Here is an 18,936-nt window from a genome sequence, read left to right on the forward strand (position 1 = left end):
GATTCCTCCAAGGAGCTTTCAAAGCTCCTCCAAAGCTCTTTTATTAACATCAAATGGAAGCCGCCTTTATTTGTCAGCCATAAGGAGGTCACAGTTAAGCTTAAGCATCCTCAATCGAAGATAAAGTGAAATTCCATGACCCAAAAATTGATAAGTGTCATTAATCCTGTAAAAAAGTACATAAATAATCTTGTTAACCTCAAAATTGAAATAAAAATTCTTCATTTTAAGTACACATCTTCATCCAAGATTTAAGCTTTTTTTTTATTTTCAATTTTTTTTTCTTAATTCTTAAATGGAAGTTTTTCTATAAATTATTGTAAAGTTGTAAAAATCTGATAAAAAAATATTTAAAACTATTTATGCAGTTTGCAATTAATGAACTTTAACCACTTTTGTTATGTTTGTATCTTCTTTTTATAATAATTTGTGAGCACAAAAGACAGGAAAAAGTAAACGAATTTCTCATTTATCTCATCATTTTAAACATTCAGACAGTTATGTTGTTATTCTATTTCTTAAAGCATCTCCGTTACTCATATGATTAGCATCAAATGCATGATTTCCATTAAGGTCAAACTTTGACATTTGTTTACTATCACAGGATTCAGTTTTTTCATTGCTCATTGAATTAGCATTAATATCTTCATCTGCTTTTCTCTTATTTTTAACAGTATATGCTTGTTTGTAAAAGTTCTTAAAGAGGAAGAAGAACAAAACTCCATGTCCACCAATCCAATAAGCAAATGACATTGGGTAATTGCATGGATTACTGAAGAATAGTTGAAATGCGTGAACCATAATTCCAACAAATTGGGCCATCTGCAAAAGTGTCAAGTATTTCTTCCACCAAAGATATTTTTGCATTTGTGGTCCAATTGCAGCCAGCATGTAGTATGTGTACATGACAATGTGAACGAAAGTGTTGAGGAATCCAAAGAATGTGCTGTGACCGCCGGGCATGAATTTAACTCCCCACCAAACTAGTAAATAATGATTAAAAATATTGTTAACATTTCATAATTAATTAATTAAATTAAAATTAAAATTGGAAATTTTTTGTCATCATGAAAGCTTTCATTTAATTCATTCATTAATGAATTTTAATTGTTAATTGGAATTTCTTTTTTTGCAAGAATACATCAGCGACAAATTCAGCAAATTCGACCCCACTTTAGATTCCCGAGCGACACAGATGAAAAAGACTCCGTCACGGGACTGTTGTGAAAGTCGCCTATATTTGCCTGAGCCACAATAATTGAGAAGGCTCCGCTATATTTTACCTGTATATTGATGCCAAATGGTCTAGTCTTTCACATGGTTTAGCAGATCATTCTCGATTTGTGTCGGCCGGGTTGGCAGCGATATGGATGAAACACATCGAAGGCTTCCATTTTGTGATAGTAGAATTGCCTTCATGAATCTTTTTAGTGGAGGCTTCTTCGTTTATGACACCCAAGTAACATATGACAGTTTTCAATTCTATGATATTTAGTACTTACCACTGAAAGGCATAATTCCATGATGAATAACGTGTAATGTCGAAACTTGATCATATCTTTTTCTCAATACAAAGAAAAATGTGTCGAAGAATTCGGTAAATTTACTGAAATAGTACCACCATGATACATAAATCATTCTAATTGCGGATTCACTTAGTGAACGATCAACAGGTTGACATCTCCAGTTGTAATGGGAAAACCATCCAGAAAATGCAACTTCATAAAATAAATACGCACTGAATAGGACTTGCAAAAAGTTATAAATTATTATAAATTTTCGAAGCTTGAATGGTTTTCTGTTTTCCATGAACTTTGGACCGGCCACCTGTAAATAAAGCATTAAAAATATTATTTAGAATTCTAGAAGTTTATGTTATTTCCGCTCTGTTTCTAATTGACTATAAACGTGAACGACCCCGAAAATGCTTTGGGGCCATTCGAGATAGCTGCTCAGCCATTGGCTAGTAATGCAAAGTGTATCGTAAAATGATTTTGATGCAATTAATTAATTTATATTAAAAATATGCATCATTTTCACTTTTACAGTTGCATTAAAAGTTAGTGCTTGAAAATTCAATGTCAATTTTATTGCGCAAAGTTAACATAAAGAGAGTATAAAGTAGTACAATGGACTGATTACAAAAGTTTATGATTAACTAATTGTAACTTACGAATTAAGAAATGCCTAAAAGTTACATATTATTGGATTTCATCTCATAAAGACAGTTTTGTATTACTTATTGCCTAACTTCAATAGTTATGTGTAATCTCTTGACATATTAATCTATTAAGTGCTAAATAGTGAGAATTAGGACATTACAATTTTAAAAATTAATATACGCCAATTTGTCACATGTTATGTGTAACAAGAAGAGCATTTAAATGTTGTCTCATTGACTACCTGGGTTGTTATACTATAACAGGAAGAACATGAGAATAGAGTAAAATACAAAACACGTTTTAATATTAATAGTATAATTTTTTCTTGTATGTTAAGCTCAATAGAAGAATGTTCTGAATACAGATGTAAGCTTCTGGTTTTGAAATATAGAACTAGCGAGTACGTCCGTACTCAAAGTAATTTGTAATTAAATATATCTTAAATCTTGGAGAATTGTTGACTTTGCCAAATGCTATTAAGCTATGAGTCAAATATTCACATATTTCAGCTATAAATTATATTTTTTATTTGTGCCTTGAAAGCATATAATTATTGCTCTTAATGTTTAATTATAAAATTGATTATGTACCTAATTGGTACAAGATTCTATCAAGATTTTATTAATATTTCATCCATTCTTTAAACACTTGTGATTCTTAAGAAGTTGTGTCTAAAGAGAATACAATCTTTACTTATGTATTGACTTAGAATTTTGGAATTTAATATTACATTTATAATCGGCATAAAGATATTACTTAGTTAAAGAGTTAACATCCATATATAATGTGTTTATATTATACGAATGCTCATGATTTATCAAACATGCTCATAATTTGGTACTCAAAACGACTCAAACGTTTGAGTGGCTTTTTCATATTACTAATCAAAGTCAACGCAAGTGTTTAGCTGAATAAATTAACAAGTTCCTTAATGATCATTTATAGATATATCTTTATGTTTACTAAGCCCTTAAAATATCATACAAATACTTTTTATATACTTTTAATTTATTGAAAAACATTTTCAAATTCAGAACCGTGCACCTGAAGCGTAACATCAAAAATCTAATTAACAATAGTAACAGGATATCCAGTTGGACAAAAATACGTTAGAACTAGAAGTCAACTCTAGATTAACCTCCCATCAACTAGTTTTATAACTTTTTGTTGTCCACTCGGGATAGATTGAGGCCTAACAAATACCAATCCCCTTATCCTCTAAGACTGTTACAAAATAAGCGAACGACCCCTAAAAATTATAGACTTTTAAAATATTCAATATAATGTCTGAACTTCCCTTATTACGTTCATTTTAAGAATATAAGGAAGCAAAAATCAAGTTGCTCAATTCTTTAGCAAAATCATCTTATTTAAGTGTTTCAAAAACCGTCTGAAATCTTATTATAAAGTATCAGCATATCAAATGTGTATGAAATTAGATCACATGTTTGTTATGCTAAAAATAAATGATGTTAGTTAAAATACCTGATCATTCCTATTTTAACTTAATGGAATTTTTATATTTTTTTCGTAAACCAATCAATGTTCAGTCAATTAACGTTTGTTGTTTAGCACAATAATTATTTGAATGTGGGCAAAAAAATTCATACCATTTGGAAAAAAAAAATTGCGCATTATTTTACAGCTTTGTGCTTTAATCCTTCAATGTGCTTAATTACATTCAAAAATGGGCTTTTTCAACAATCCTTGTTTGTGTTTTAATTGACCGTTTAAAAGATTTTACAGAAAAGTAAGCAATTCTGCTATTGGCAGTTAGCTATGAACATCTCAATCTAAATAAGTTATTATTTATAATTTTCGATAGGGGTCAATAAGGGGTCATTCATTTAAAGTGTTTAATTTTCAGATGATAAATTGAGTAGATGATTTTGCAACAATTTGAAAATCAGTGGTGGGCAACCTGTATCACGAAGGAAATAAATGTTGTGAAGAATCTCAGTTGTGCTGCGAAACTTTTTCAAAATTCCAAGTTTAAACACTTTCAAACTAAAGAAGCTCAATTAATACAAAGTTGGGCAGATTTACTATATTCGAGTGCCGAATAAGGTAGCTTTAAGGTGTGTCATGGCTCAAAAAGGATTGCTCACCACTGGTTTCCGGTTTTTTGTATAACATAATAATGAAACTCCCCCTAGTTCTCTAAAGACATTCTATAGACATTCTGTTTTATTTTTATAAAACTTAATGGGTATTAGAATGATTTTAAAATAATTTTTTTCTGACAGTCTGCTAACGTCCAGATTGCCAATCAATAAAATAGAAAAAGAATAATTTTATTGTAAAATGTTTTGTTTCAGATTTGAAACAGAATTCAATGCAAAAACAATAATAAGGCATGTACACACAGGTAATAATTGAATATTCTTTAAACGTTCCAAAGTAAAATAGAATTAAGTTGTGTTGACAAATTATTCTGATAACAAAGATGATCTTGAATACATTATAATTATATTCAAATAATTTAGCATAAAAATTTACCTTAATAAATTAAATCAAGTCATAGCAAAATTTATTGAACTTCAATCAGGAAATTATTATTATATTTTGCATTAAAATCACGTTCTCAGTCGAAATATGTATGAAGCTATTGAGTACTATTTTTATTGTTTCTAGATTCGTTAATTATTTCGCACTTTATTGATCAGAAATATTAATTATTCAATTGAAAACCATATCAAATTATGACTAAGGTGCTAATTTCTTCTTAAATTACATTTTTCAATATTATTGGAAACCCCAATTAAAAGAAAATAAAATAATTTGAGGCAATGCAAATTAAATCGGCAATTATCAAATAATTTGATATTTTTACAACTGACTCTGTACACAATCATGCACCCAATGGCCTCCCTTTACTATGCTCTAATGCCCCCAATGATCCCCATGGCTACGCTTCTGTGCATAATAATTCCTAAACAATTCAAGCAAATTGATCTGTCATCAATAAAACTGATCGCCATTTGGTATTTCCTAAAAATATACGACATTGGGTAATGTCAAAATATTAATTTATTTTAGTATTATCCAAACTTTTTTGCGCCATAATTCATCTTGGTAGTAAGCCTCTACCGAAACCACACACTTTGATGGTAAGTCTCGACTGAAACCGCACAAGACATACGGTTCATGACGTTTCAAAAAATAATTGACCGTACTCTAGTCTTCCGCGGCACACACTTTGGGCAACATTGTCTTATTTCATCTTACATGATAATCTTTTTCAATAAATATTCTGTAATAAATAAATCAATGATTGTAATTAAGTTACATGTGTAGCTGTAAAATTCATTTTGTCTGTTTATTACACGGTATTTTTGACTAATTTAATTTTTTTAATAACGCAATTGAAGGTCAAAGTCAGCAAACGCAATGAAGAATTTTTATAAATATTTCGTAATATTTCACGCAGTTTACACTCTATGGTCAACTTTTTGGAAATAAAACAATTATTTTTATGTGAATGTACAATTAAAAGGAGTACACGTCGGTCCGTCAAAGGGAACAGACGTGTTTTTGATTCGCTCCGCAATTAATTCAAAATTCTCAAAAGCTCCAGATAACAACAACAGAGATTAAAGTTTCGAATCTCAGTTCAACTTGTTCAGACGTGTTTTGACTTGTTCGGCAAAATGGTAGAAACAACAACAAATCTCAACAACGAGGAAAGTAACCAAAAACTTTCGGAAAAACAACCTGAATCTCAACAACAAGATTCAGCACCCGTGACAACTCTCAACCGAGGATATAAACAACGAAAAGCAACATGACATTGAGATGGAAAATCTCAAAACAAAACAGACAACAATGGATCAATTCGTCCAACCATTAAGGGCAGAAAAACGTCGCAGCCAACTTGAAATCTTCAGTGCGCCAGCCAAAAAGATACTAGTGCTAGCAAAAAGAAAGATGACAACAAAAAACAATTTGACTTCTCAAATGCCAACGAATCTGTACGATGACAGATTGTTCACTTCAGCGGAGAAATCAGCAAAGCACCAGAACAACCAAAACAAAGTGAAATATTCATTATCGAAAGACAACAACGTAACATCACAGCAGAAACCAAAACCACCACCGATCCATATAACTAGTGGTGGAGGATAGGAGATCAGAAGGTTGATGAACCAGATAACAACCAGTTTTATGATTCAAAAAGGATGTTGTTCAACGGAGAGTTGGGACGACTACGACAGATTCATTCCTCAGAGAAAAACAACACCACTTTCACACCTATTTGGAACCACAGATGAAATTCGTGTATACGTACTTCCAATGATGGAGATCGTAGACTTGGAAAAGGAGTTGAAAACGGAAAAATATCACCAGTTAAAATTGTCAAAATGACAATGAAAATAACGACGATAAGAACTACCTTCTGTATTTTAATAAAGTACAGGAAGGCACCTTCGAAATTAACTGTGTTACGGCAAAGTAAAATGGGCTAAATACAACAACAAGCGTAACGGACCTTCTTTCTGTTCGAAATGTTTGCAGTTTGGTGTTGTAACAAACCACTAATCTGTTTAGATGCTCTGAACAGCATGATTCAAAAACCTGTCCTTACATTTGATTGAAACCAACAAGGTCCCAATCGAAAAACTTTCACTTCTGCGGCGAGAAACATATCTCACAAGAATGCAACATCAGGAAACAAATAATGTGGAAAGCTAAATATGAACGACAACAACCGAAATTGAACAACAAAGGAATTCACGAAATCCTGCTGGACAACAAAGGAATTCAGAAATCTGCTGGACAACAAAGAATGCTCCACCAACATTGAACGATCAGGCGGATCTGATCAATTTACATCACAAAGACCCTAGGATATACCGGTACCAACAACATCTAGAAAACCAGCTTCTGAAATTTAAAATCGCAAAATAATCATACCCTCAAATCAGGGAAATCAAAACAAAACACGAAGAAACAGGAGAAGGGGAAGGAATGGAAATAACAACATCAAAGCCAAAGACCAATAACAATTAACTCAACCAGGTTGTAGAAATTATGGACCTAGACTTCAAACTAATGGAAACAAACAAGGTCGATGAACCTTCATCCAGTGTAATACAAAGTCACCAGCCCAAGGCACTAATCGATGAATGCATGTTCTTCATCAACTCATTCATCGAAATCATCACCAAAAAGTCAGATACCTTTCCATCGGCCAAAAAGTTGCCAAAATCTACATGAGTCAACATGGATTGTAGTCACCAAAGAATCATAATTTACTGGAATAACAGCCTTGCAGATAAATGTTAGCATTTCTCGACTACCTCAGCATGCAAAATTGATGTTGCGTGCATATCGGAAACATTCCTAAAACCAAAAACTACGTAATTCATCGATCTGATCGCATTGATAGACCAAAAGGTGGTGTTGCGATCATTGTAAAGAAATCTAAAACATCAGCTTCAACCAAGTTACAACACAAAGCTAATAGAATGTATTAAGTCTTCATCAACGAATCAATAAGTATCCGTCTATCTTCCAGGAGGAAGCAAAGGAAGGAAATAGACGATCATCTAAGAGATGACATCAACAAAATAACAAACATTGGAAAACTACATCTACGGAGACTTCAATGCAAAACATCGAGAGTGGAATTGCAACGTAGCAAACAAAGCCGGGACAATACTACAGGATATGTCCGGGGAGTTTCTACTACCCCGATTCACCAACGTATTATCCAGAAGATCCGAAAATCTGTATCAACAATTAATGCTCTCAAATTCCAGTGAACACTTTCTAAAATGCACAAGCAATGAGTACCAGCTGTGTATTTTCAAATCAACAAAAGTTGACAGAACAGACAACACAGTTTACAGATATGCACTTTACAGAAATGCCAACATTTAAATCTTATATAACTCGTCGTTCTGGAAAACCCGTGCAACACCGTGGATAGAACATCATATCAAAGTTTTCAGAACTCATCATGGATTCAAGAAACAAAACGAAAAATCAACTTTGAATCGACAAATGAAATCAAAGACTTAATCAGGACGAAAAGAAGTCTTCGACGAAGATGGCAACGTAGCAGAGATAATCAAATCAAAACTGAATTAAACATCCTACAGAAAGTTCAAAGACAAAATTAAGTCAAAAATACAATAAGCGGCTTTCAGAAATCCAACCATCAAACCAAAAGTGTGCAAGAAAGGTTCAAAAATGCCACCGTTTTGATAGAACATTTCACTTGAAAAAAAGTGACTATTTTCGTAAAGCTCACGAAAATCCACTCTTCACATACCCAGGACAGTAAACATTGGAAGGAGAAAATAGTTTTGCAAGAACTTTCTGAAAAAAATAATAGACGATGTCAACAACATACTCCTCAAAAATCTTCCACGAATATTTGAATCATCAACACGTGTAGTTTGGAAAAAAGCTAAAGTAATCCCGATGTAACTGGCAAACCAGCAAAAATGAGCAGCTATAGGCCAATAAGTCAGTTCCCTTCTGTAGAATAAACGAGCATTGGAGGATAACAACATCATTTGACTAACAGTGTGGCTTTCGCACAGGACGATAATCTTTTAATAACGCAGGAAGAAATCAACAGGAATGAAGGTCAGAGTCTGGCATAACGGTCTTTGTTTAAAAGCAAATTTTTCCACTACCATGTAAGATCTTTCCTAAGTGAAAGAACTTTTCAGAGTTCTCATTTTTATAGCAATTTTCGTACAAATACACATATGATATTGTAAGCAGAAACAACCAACAATCACGCACTCTTCGCAGTTTGCATTGTATCATTCTATGGTCAACTTTTTGGAAAGTAAAACAATTATTGGAAAATTTATGTCAAATTTACAATTAGAGACAAAAATTCCTCAACGAAAACATTGGGAAACCGAAGCTACATTTTTAACAAGAGAGTTTAAAGCATCCCGGAGCTCACACTGCACAAATCTTTATCCCCTCATCAGCAGGAACTCAATATCGACGTTGAAACAAACTTCTCATCTATAAGCTAGGCTGTTATGTGGCATTTTCCTACAAAAATACAGAGTTCAAAAGATTCAACAAAACATTGATATGAAAGGATATCCAGATCTACATACTGAAGCAAAAATACCCTCTTTGCTAGACTCGTCTTGCGTCGCGAAACACCGAATAAACCACAACATAAATTAAAGCAAAACAATTTCAAAATAAAATCAAAAACTAAATGAAGGCTAAGTCAGCCTTTAATTTAAATCTGTACATAATTAAGTTAAAAATTTTGAATAAAAAGTTTATTTTAAAAAAAAAAGTGAAAGTACAATTAAAATTTACATTTTTCATATTTTGTGGCATCCTTTTCAGATTATTGTGATCCAGAGCTTCTCTAGAGCGATTCGTGGCTGATAAGTGTTTAACGAGTGAGAATGCGTCAGAACTCTTTCAGTCTATAGAGGGATCAGTGCCAATCCATGATGTTAATAAAAGAGCTTTAAAAGCTTCGTGGTAGAGCATTCTTCATTTTATCGCCCGAGAACCCCCACGAACTAATTTTTTACGATTAATAAGCAAAGAATATCCATTCATTAATAAAATTTTTATTAATATGCTACAACTTAATCCAATTAATTAAAGCGTGTTAAAATCTTTCAGAAAATAAAAAAATTGTTTCCTATCTTGGCCAATATAGGTAGTTAAAAATTGCAAAAATATTTCTCTAATTCCAAATTCCAATCTGTAAAAAAATACAAATCGTAAAAAAGAATCTGTTTCATTCAAGAAATTAAAGTTCGCAATACGTAATTCCATTTATGTCTTGTTGCACATTTACCACTAATGTAATGAATACAGCTTGCAACTTGAAACATACTCTGAATGTCAACATTAAAACTCATGTATAAATATTTAAACTGGAAAAGTAATAGTGGTTAATAGCAACAGTATGATTGAGAAATATTGCCGGTTAAATACAGATAAAGTGTGAAAAATATTCAATTTTCATCTCGTTACTGCCTGATAAGAGCGCATTTAAGATGATTAATTTCTATCAGGGCTCGTAGTCAACTCGAATTTTGAATGGAGTAGAGTTGATTAGAGTCGCCCAGAGTCAATTTATCCATACAAAATCAGAGCCGACTTCGAGTCAAGTTTTCCATATTCATATTTATTTGGTAATTTACCCAAAAAACAAATTAATTTCATCTCAAAATTCCCCAAATGTTTTAACTCTCATCTCATCTAGGTGCGGCGCACATAAAGAAAAAGCTAACTACCATGTATGTATGTATGTAAACACAAAGTATGAAAAAATGCGAGCAGTAAGAGATTTCTTTAAATAAAATGTGTTAAAAAAGATACAAGCTTCATCAAAAAGTAGACCAAAATGTGTATCTTAAACAGTAAATAGCAGGTTAAAAAGAGTTTCAAGGCCGTTGTTGATTACATAAAAAGTAAAAATTATACAATTTGCAGTAAACTTCAGCAGTATAAAGTTTAGCTTTAAAAAAATTAAGTAAAAATTATTGCACATTTACTTCCGTTTTTGGAGCTTTTTGTTAGATTTGCGCGAAAAAATGTTTGAAATATGATGAATCGGATTATTTAGGGATTGTTCATTTATTATGTAACATAAAGAATCGACCCTCGTTCCCTGAGCAATTGTTCGAGATGTAACAATATCTCGAACCCCCCTTCCCTTAAAGCGTGACATGGTAAGTGAACCTACTACAAAGAGAATTTAAGAATATTATTTATTAGAGTTTGACTTTGTGAACAGCAAAAGGTCATATTGCCGTCCGAAAAACTCATGGAAGGAAGCTGTCGATTAAGACAGTATTGTACTTGGAATCGGGAATTGGCAAGCAGCAATAGAGCTTGTTTTAGACGGCACATATGAGAGGCGACGGATGACAATTGATCTGTATGGTCAGCGTTCAGATCAATAAGTAAGTAAAAGCTTCATATTATTGAACTGTAAGTCTATTTCAATATTTTAATTTAAATGCATTTTAATACAATAAATTATGAGAATAAAATATATATTAAATTCAATATGAGCCTGATATTACAGTTACAAGATCAATCTTTACTTGCGTATTCTAGCATTGAAATCTTTCCGCATTTTATTTCCTCATAGCAAATGAAATAATATGATTTAGTAGCTGTAGAATATTATAATTATTTTATGTAGTAAGCCAATTTCATAAAACGTATGACTATTATTGATTCTTTATTTGTTAACATGCTATTGACATTGAACTCATGCAAATATACATATATTCGGCATCTTCGAAAAATTTTCATTGAAATAGACACAATCATTGATGGACGCACGAGAGAGAATAATATTGTTGATTTACTATCTATTTTACCAGAGTGAACACAAAAAAGAGATGAAAAATAAACAAAGACGTACCTTGACAATATAGACATATGACAAGCAAATCATAATTGTAGGAAGCGGTGATGACATTAGAAACCAATTTGTTGTTCTTGGATCTGATTTGTTATTCATTAGGTCCTGCCAACCAAGGTATATTTTGTGAGCAATATTCATCTGAAAATTAATAATAGATTATTGTATTAGTAAATTTTACATTGTTGAATCAGATGACTTCACATATGTTGCAACACTTGTGGACTATTCCCGAGCGACACAACTGAAGAAGACCGTTTGGCTGCCATTTAAGCGGCTTCCATTTGATGTTAATAAAAGAGCTTTAGCAGAGTCTTAAAAGCTCCGTGGAAAAGCCTTCTTCATTTTAGTCGTTCGGGAAAGTAAATCATCTGTTTGTTTAAAGAGCAAAAAGAGATGAGGAAACAGGATAGAGAGTTATTTTAGTTTAAATTGACAAAACATTTAATAAACAGGAATTTCTCGATTTTTTTTTTAAAAACCAAAAAGCATGTAGGGGTGCTGTATACTCAGTATTTTAATATCGTCACTATAAAGCAATTCAAATTTATCAGATTATGCAGTTCGCAGCTGCGAAGATTTTTTTTGTCAAAAATTCGAACTTCGCGTTACGCAACAAGTGAATGGACCCCAAACTAGTTTTTGAATCATTTCAGATATCCAGTTATACTTAAATTTTAGCTTCATAGGTCAATGTTTTTATCAAAATATTTACTAACAGCTTGATTAGCTCGATTATTAAGAACTGTAAACAATTGAAAAATTCAATCATCCTGATTTTGAGAGAAAGGCTCAAGCTTCACTTAAAATATCTTTCTCTAGTGATATTTAAGAGTATGCTTCAGCCATAATGATGCTTATCTTTGATAACTTTTTGTAAATTTTTGCACAATATTTTGTTATGATTTTATAGCTAGAATTAACACCAGACCATAGCAAAATATTTCAATATCATGACCTTATAATGTTCAATATTGCATCGTTTACTAATTTGTTAATTAATCTAATTAATCTACTTTGCACATTATTTTCACAATTTTATAAGTCGCTGAATTGCTTCTAGAAATTTAATAATCAAGGTCCATGTTGTTGTTGTTTTAAAATTGATTGATTTGTCGATGATTTTATGTTGATAATCATTACATTAAAATCACATCAGAGGTAATGGTTTTATATAAAGTAAATCAATTCGTCTTATTATGTCGCCGTTTCCGAGCAGCAAAATATAGCGAACAACACTTTTATCCATAAAAACGGGTCAATATCAGTCATCGCATTGTCGTCAAGACAAATTCACGTCTTACAGTTACTATGGTGACATGGAAATGCCCTAGCGAACACGTTATGCTATTCGGGACGTTAATCTCGCACATAAATTTCGTAACTCTTGTTAATTATGAACATTTGATTAATTAATGTAAGTTTTTGTAAGTTACAGTCAAATATGTTGAATAATAAATTGACAAATTAATTCCATGAATGAATACGAAAAAAGCGAGTAATAAAAGTAAATAAATAAAATTGCAACAAGAACCAAAAATAATGGATCAATAAACTTTTGAATAACATTACAAAAACTGTTGCTGTTTATGTTGTTAAAATTGATATTAATCAAATGCTATTGAACTTCAAAATATTTATATTAGTTTAATTTTTGTCGAGTGCCGATACACGCATCAAATTAGCATATTTGACTTAATTGTTTTAAATCCCCTTAAAAACACTTGTTTACTATTGGATCAAATTAAGAAAATCGCCAACTACCAACTACCAGAATGAATAATTAATCTACGCATTAATTAATTTGTCAAGTTAATTTTCGATGATTAAAATGTCCGAACAGCACAGCATGTTCTCTAGGACAACGCTACTTCATCGTATTAACGGTTAGATGCGTAAGGAAGGTCATTGTTATTGCTTATTTTGCCCAATTTTTCCGTAAAAAAATTCGATTTTCCTAATTGTGCCACTCGGGATGAAGACCACCTGAATGATTTCTACTATTAATAATGTTTGCCATCTCTAAACTGTATTTTTGTGTCATTCACCTTGCGTTTGCAAAAAATACCAAATTAGAAATGCCATGAAGGTGTTCATAAAAAAAGATCGAAGAACTCTCTTTGTCTTTGAATATTTTCTTCTTGTTCATTGATATCCATAACAAGAAGGTCAGTTATGGAAATGATGAAAGATAAAACTAATATGTTTTTAAAGAGCTTAGTCAGGTAATAATCAAAGTAATTCAGTTATTAGATCAAATAAACACGCTTTAAAATAGAATCATGCTTCATGAGGATATTCGAGTTACTGTATTTTTTACTCGTATATAGAACTCTTCAAGTTCATTCAGTTTCTAATTGGATGCATTTTATGACCTCAAAAAATATTATGATTACATCATACTGGAAGACTTAATAATTAGTTTAATTTCGCCGACTTGCTAATTTATTAATTAGTACTGTTTTTTTGCGACTTCTCGGAATTGAAAGCATCAATTAAAATGCGATATTCGTGGTTAAGTTAGTTTCTCAATCACAGATTTTTGGTTAGCGAGTGTATGGGATGATTTCATAAATTTAAATCATCAAGTTCTAAAATGTGATGTATCAATGTCAATCAAAAGCAATAAATTTGCACTATTAAGATTGAGTGACATTGATATTGTGTGAATCCTTCCTTGACAAATCAATATCATTATATGTAATGGATTAAAAGATCCGGTATCTGGTTGGAATCGAACTTAAGCATTGACACAGATATTCAGTCTTTTAGCTAGTCACTCGGCCACAGAGGAATTGCTCTTGCACTAACAAATTTGCCTATATATGACTCGATATCCCATAGTCTACTCTGCCCATACAACGCAGATTTGGATATATTTTTTAAAAGTCCGAAATTAGTCAAAGTTTTGCAGAATGAGGAATTAATTTAATTAAAAAATGTTTCTTTCAACTGTTAAAAATTCAACACTTTAACATTTTTTATTTAATTTCAACATTAAACTCGAATTAATTAAAGACATCATGTTATTGTTACCAGATTTCATCATAACAGTTTATTTTCACAGAATGTAAACTGTTGCATCAAAAAAAAAAAAGAAAGAAACTTTTTAGTTTGTTTTGACAGATTTGCGAAAAGCACGAGTCAAAAACCAGTTTAATGTTTGAAACTTAAACTTTTAGTCACTTTTGGAATGTGATAAGTTTTTTTTTGGACAAAACTTCATGCTCACATCTTGAAATTAATATTCCTTATATTTATTTTTCATAAATTCACTAGCTTGGTATGCTGTTAAGTTTAAATTTATGGTCCATAAACTACATTTAGTGCACACATGAATTTATTTGCAATATTTTTCATTTTTTAAGCTCATTTAAAGTCTTTAATATTTCACATTGAGAGATAAGATTCAAGGTTAAATCATTTTGGTTCATGTAGGTATTCGCTTTTTGCGTGTTTTTAATAAAAATAAATATTGTCTTACTGAATTACCATCTTAGTTGAACAGTACTTGTTTAATATTATTACTCGAGTATAATGCCTGCTTAATAATATTTGAAAACTTTTTAATTACATATCGATTCATCTAAAAATTCCTATTATTTGCCGAGTCTGTTTATCTAGTTGACATTATAATGAAAACTGGAGCTTTGGTCTTTAAAATTCAGTAACTTGAGTAATATTTGTATATATTTCTTAAAAAATGAATGCATATGTTTAGTGTCGTTCCCGAGTGACACAAACGATCACCATTGAATTTTATAAGCTCCACTAAAGCTCTTTTAATTAACACCAAATGGAAGTTGCCTATTTTTTGCAGTCATATGGACGCCAAATGGAGGCGGCTTCCATTTGGTATTAATAAAAGCCGTCCAGTAAAGCTTTTAAGATTCCGTAGCGTCTTCTTTATTTTTGTCGCTCGGAGTTAATTGATGATGTCTTTAAAATAATTAATTTAAGCTTTTTCATCATGAAAAATTCATTTAAAATTAATATTGTGGTTTAAATTGCAATCCCCAAATTTAATGTCATTTGTGAATGATTCTTCCGTTTCGTTTGATGCTTATTTGATTGCTTACTAATTTATTGTATTATATTTCTCGTTTGAAAGATTCCCAGATAAAATTTCAGAAATACCCGGAAACATGAATAATTGCAAGTGTTGCGCAAGACTATTAATTTTTGTTAATATTCTATAATCCCGAGTGACACAAATGAAGACAGAGCTTTTAAAGCTTCGCTAAACCTCTTTTATTAATACCAAAAAGAAGTCGCTTCCATTAGGCGTCAATATGGCTGCGTCCATAACTAGTATAACCAGTACAACTAAATCATTTGCATCCCTCGGGAATACATGTAACAAAAAGAATTTACTGCAAAAAATCTCAGCATCAACTTTTTTTAAAACAAAAATATTCATTTAAAATGGCTAACGTAATGCCCTTAGCATCAAATAAGATTTGGTAAAACCGGTATACTTTTTGAGAAAAGTAAGATTACGTTGGACTTGACAAATCGTTTTCTCATATTTTTTTCACTTTTTTTTGTGTGCCTATACTATTACGACAAAAATATTGACTTGAGTTTACAATGCGATCTTATCATATTCTTAATTTTTGTGAAAATATTTATTGTGAAAGGATTTTTTTTTGTCAAAATAACTCCAAGAAAGTTGAAAAATTTAGTGACTAAAAATCGATTCGAGCAGATTTGAACTCTGTTTACAAGAGTATTGCTCAAAAGATGATTGGCTGCATTTTGAATACAACCTTATCCATGCCTTCATATCTGAGTTTTATTGAAATTATTTGAATATATTAATATGTAAGGTCTTATGAGATAAAAACACATTTTCAATTAAGACGTGTCCAAAACCAGATTTTTCGCTAGGCATGCATAATAAATTTCATTCAATGTCTTGAAGTTGAGTATGATTTTTATCTAAATGGTACCTTACCCAAAACTTTAGATGCTACTTCAAGGTTAATTGCAAGTATTTTAATTGTAAATTTTGCAAAAAAAAAATGAAACTTTTGAATAAAAAAAGAAATTAATATGATTCTTGTACATATTTCGACATGGTCTTATTTTGTATAAAATGAATAGCTGTTTTGTTTATTTTTTTGGCTCACGAGATATTTTTTTCACGAATTCCGGTATGAAATTGTTATTTTATCTTTTTTCGAAAACTCGTTTGAATTTCTATAAACTGTCTTGATATTAAGACTTCAAAATGACAAACTGATCAAAAGGTAAAACTAAATTGTCCGTAAAATCTTTAAAATTATTAATTATATATAATTCTTGATAAATTGAATTTAATTTAATTTAAATTCTTACAATGACAAAAAACTTGTCTTGAAGCAGAACAAAAAATCCCAAAATTCTGCAAAGTCACTAAGTTTATTTCATGTAATCGAATTTCAAAAACAATTGCTGCACATTCACCGTCAATCGAAGCTTATTATTATAAATATTTTCAATGATGGTCATTTAAATTGACCAATTTTGAATATAAACTAGTCTAAATGATGTTGAATCATCTTAAATTATAAATTCGTATCGGGATTTCATGTTTATTGGCAGTTATTCAACAACACAAAAATGACTCTCTTTTCTGCATTTCCTTAATAAATGTCATTTAATCTTCCTTATTTGTTCTTATTGGTAATAATTTACCTTGAACTTAATTCACTAAGTAACTATTTAATTTAACAAATTTTCTTATGGTTCACACACTTTTTTTCTTCTTAAACTCAAAACGAATTTAATATTATTTTTTTCTTTCCGTTGCACGAACTGCTCGTCGTGAGAGCTAACCGTCGACTGACAAAAAGTAGTATGAATCGTTGCTGGTTAATATATGGGTTATGCTCACCTCTCAATATACAGAAATCACATGTTTACTTCAAATCAAAGAAAAACTTTAAGAGCAGCGGCCCTTGTACTTGTGAATGTATATTCGCACTTAATATGCTAGCTTATACTCTAATTCGGGTTTTCCAAAGATTCTTTCGCTCAAAAAGCTTTAATTCGCACATTTGGAGGCAGAACTTCTCTCTCAAATTTGTTGGATCTCGCACTAATAAGGAAGGCTTACTTATCTCACTGACTTTAATTTTATTATTTTATCCATAACTTTCTGGGGAATTTTTAAAATTTGCATAGTCATACAAAAAAATTGAGGCTTTTTTTTCGCACACATATGTAAGAAAATATATTAACATTTTTTATGTCTCAGTAAATAATCAAGAGTTTAAGTCTCAGTCGATTCCTTTTCAAGAATCATATGTTTTTCAGTAGTTATTAAATAAATATTAAATGTTATATGCATTATTGAAGCTTAAATTAATTAACGAATTTTGAAGAAATAATTAGCTATAGATACTGTAAAAGTGTTCCTTATTGCTAATAACTTTATAAAATGTGTCGCAATTCATGTTTATTAGCACACTTAGAGGATTTAAGATCTTAATCTTAATCAATGATGCAAAAGGAAAATCCAATGCGGTTTGGCTATTTAGCATTCATCAAAATACTTAATATATATAAAAATACTTTATTTCTCCTTTGAATATCCTTGAACTCTTGCAAAATAAATGAGTGAATGACCTCTTGCATTAAAAATGTTCAAAATCCATTTTTCGATTTTATTGTAGGCATCAATTAAGTATGTAATTATAATTTATTACCAGAAGTATTTAGAATAACAACATTCAGACACAATTTTGATTCTGTCGAAACAGATGTTAATGCATTCCGCATCGACAGTTGACAAGCGGTTGCCAGTGATAGAGCAAGCTTAAGACGCAAAAAAGGGAAGTCATGGATCACAATTGATCTGTGCAATTTTGAGTGACAGTTTTTTTTGTAGAACAGAATTAATAACATTAGCTAAATTTTAGCAAATGACATTGGTAATTAGGAGCCAGCAATAGATCAAGTTTAAGACTAAGAAAGGCCATGGATCACAGTTGATCTGTGCAAGTTTGAATGACAGTCTTTTTTTTATTGTTGCTCTGTCTGTCTTTGTGTCACGTTCAAAATTTGTGACCTTTTTTCGATCACTTCTACTGCTCCAATAATGCTGAATTTTTTTATACGTATGTGTTCCGAGAGCAATTTGATATTTGTCATCATTAATCGCTAAATCGCTTCCTATTTTAATTAATTAATTTAAAATTTTTATTATGGGAAAAAAATTTGAAAAAATCCATTGTCAATTATGTATATTTTTAATTTACATTAACCAGACTGTTTATGAAACTGGAAAATAATTCATATGATTAATTAAACATCGATTAATAATATAAATTGTTAATTATATTATAATATCAATCTGTTCAGGATATTTAAGTAAGACAAAAAATATAACAAGTGATTTTCTCG

The 18,936-nt window shown here is 30.9% G+C and overlaps 1 protein-coding gene across 1 annotated transcript; it reads right to left on the reverse strand.

Annotated features, from left to right (window-relative positions):
* Positions 1–224: 224 nt before the first annotated feature.
* LOC139092979 (very long chain fatty acid elongase 7-like) lies at positions 225–17,363 on the reverse strand. The gene is made up of 4 exons (XM_070643557.1): positions 17,227–17,363; positions 11,548–11,688; positions 1,503–1,827; positions 225–983 (listed from the first exon to the last, which is right to left on the reverse strand). The coding sequence occupies exons 2-4, from the start codon at positions 11,686–11,688 to the stop codon at positions 499–501; spliced, it is 951 nt and encodes a 316-aa protein (XP_070499658.1). The 5' UTR covers positions 17,227–17,363; the 3' UTR covers positions 225–498.
* Between the last annotated feature and the right edge of the window lie 1,573 nt (positions 17,364–18,936).

Source organism: Chironomus tepperi, unplaced genomic scaffold (assembly GCF_022539635.2).
Source record: "Chironomus tepperi strain 1889 unplaced genomic scaffold, CSIRO-AGI_Ctep_v1 contig_319, whole genome shotgun sequence".
NCBI classification, from domain to species: domain Eukaryota; kingdom Metazoa; phylum Arthropoda; class Insecta; order Diptera; family Chironomidae; genus Chironomus; species Chironomus tepperi.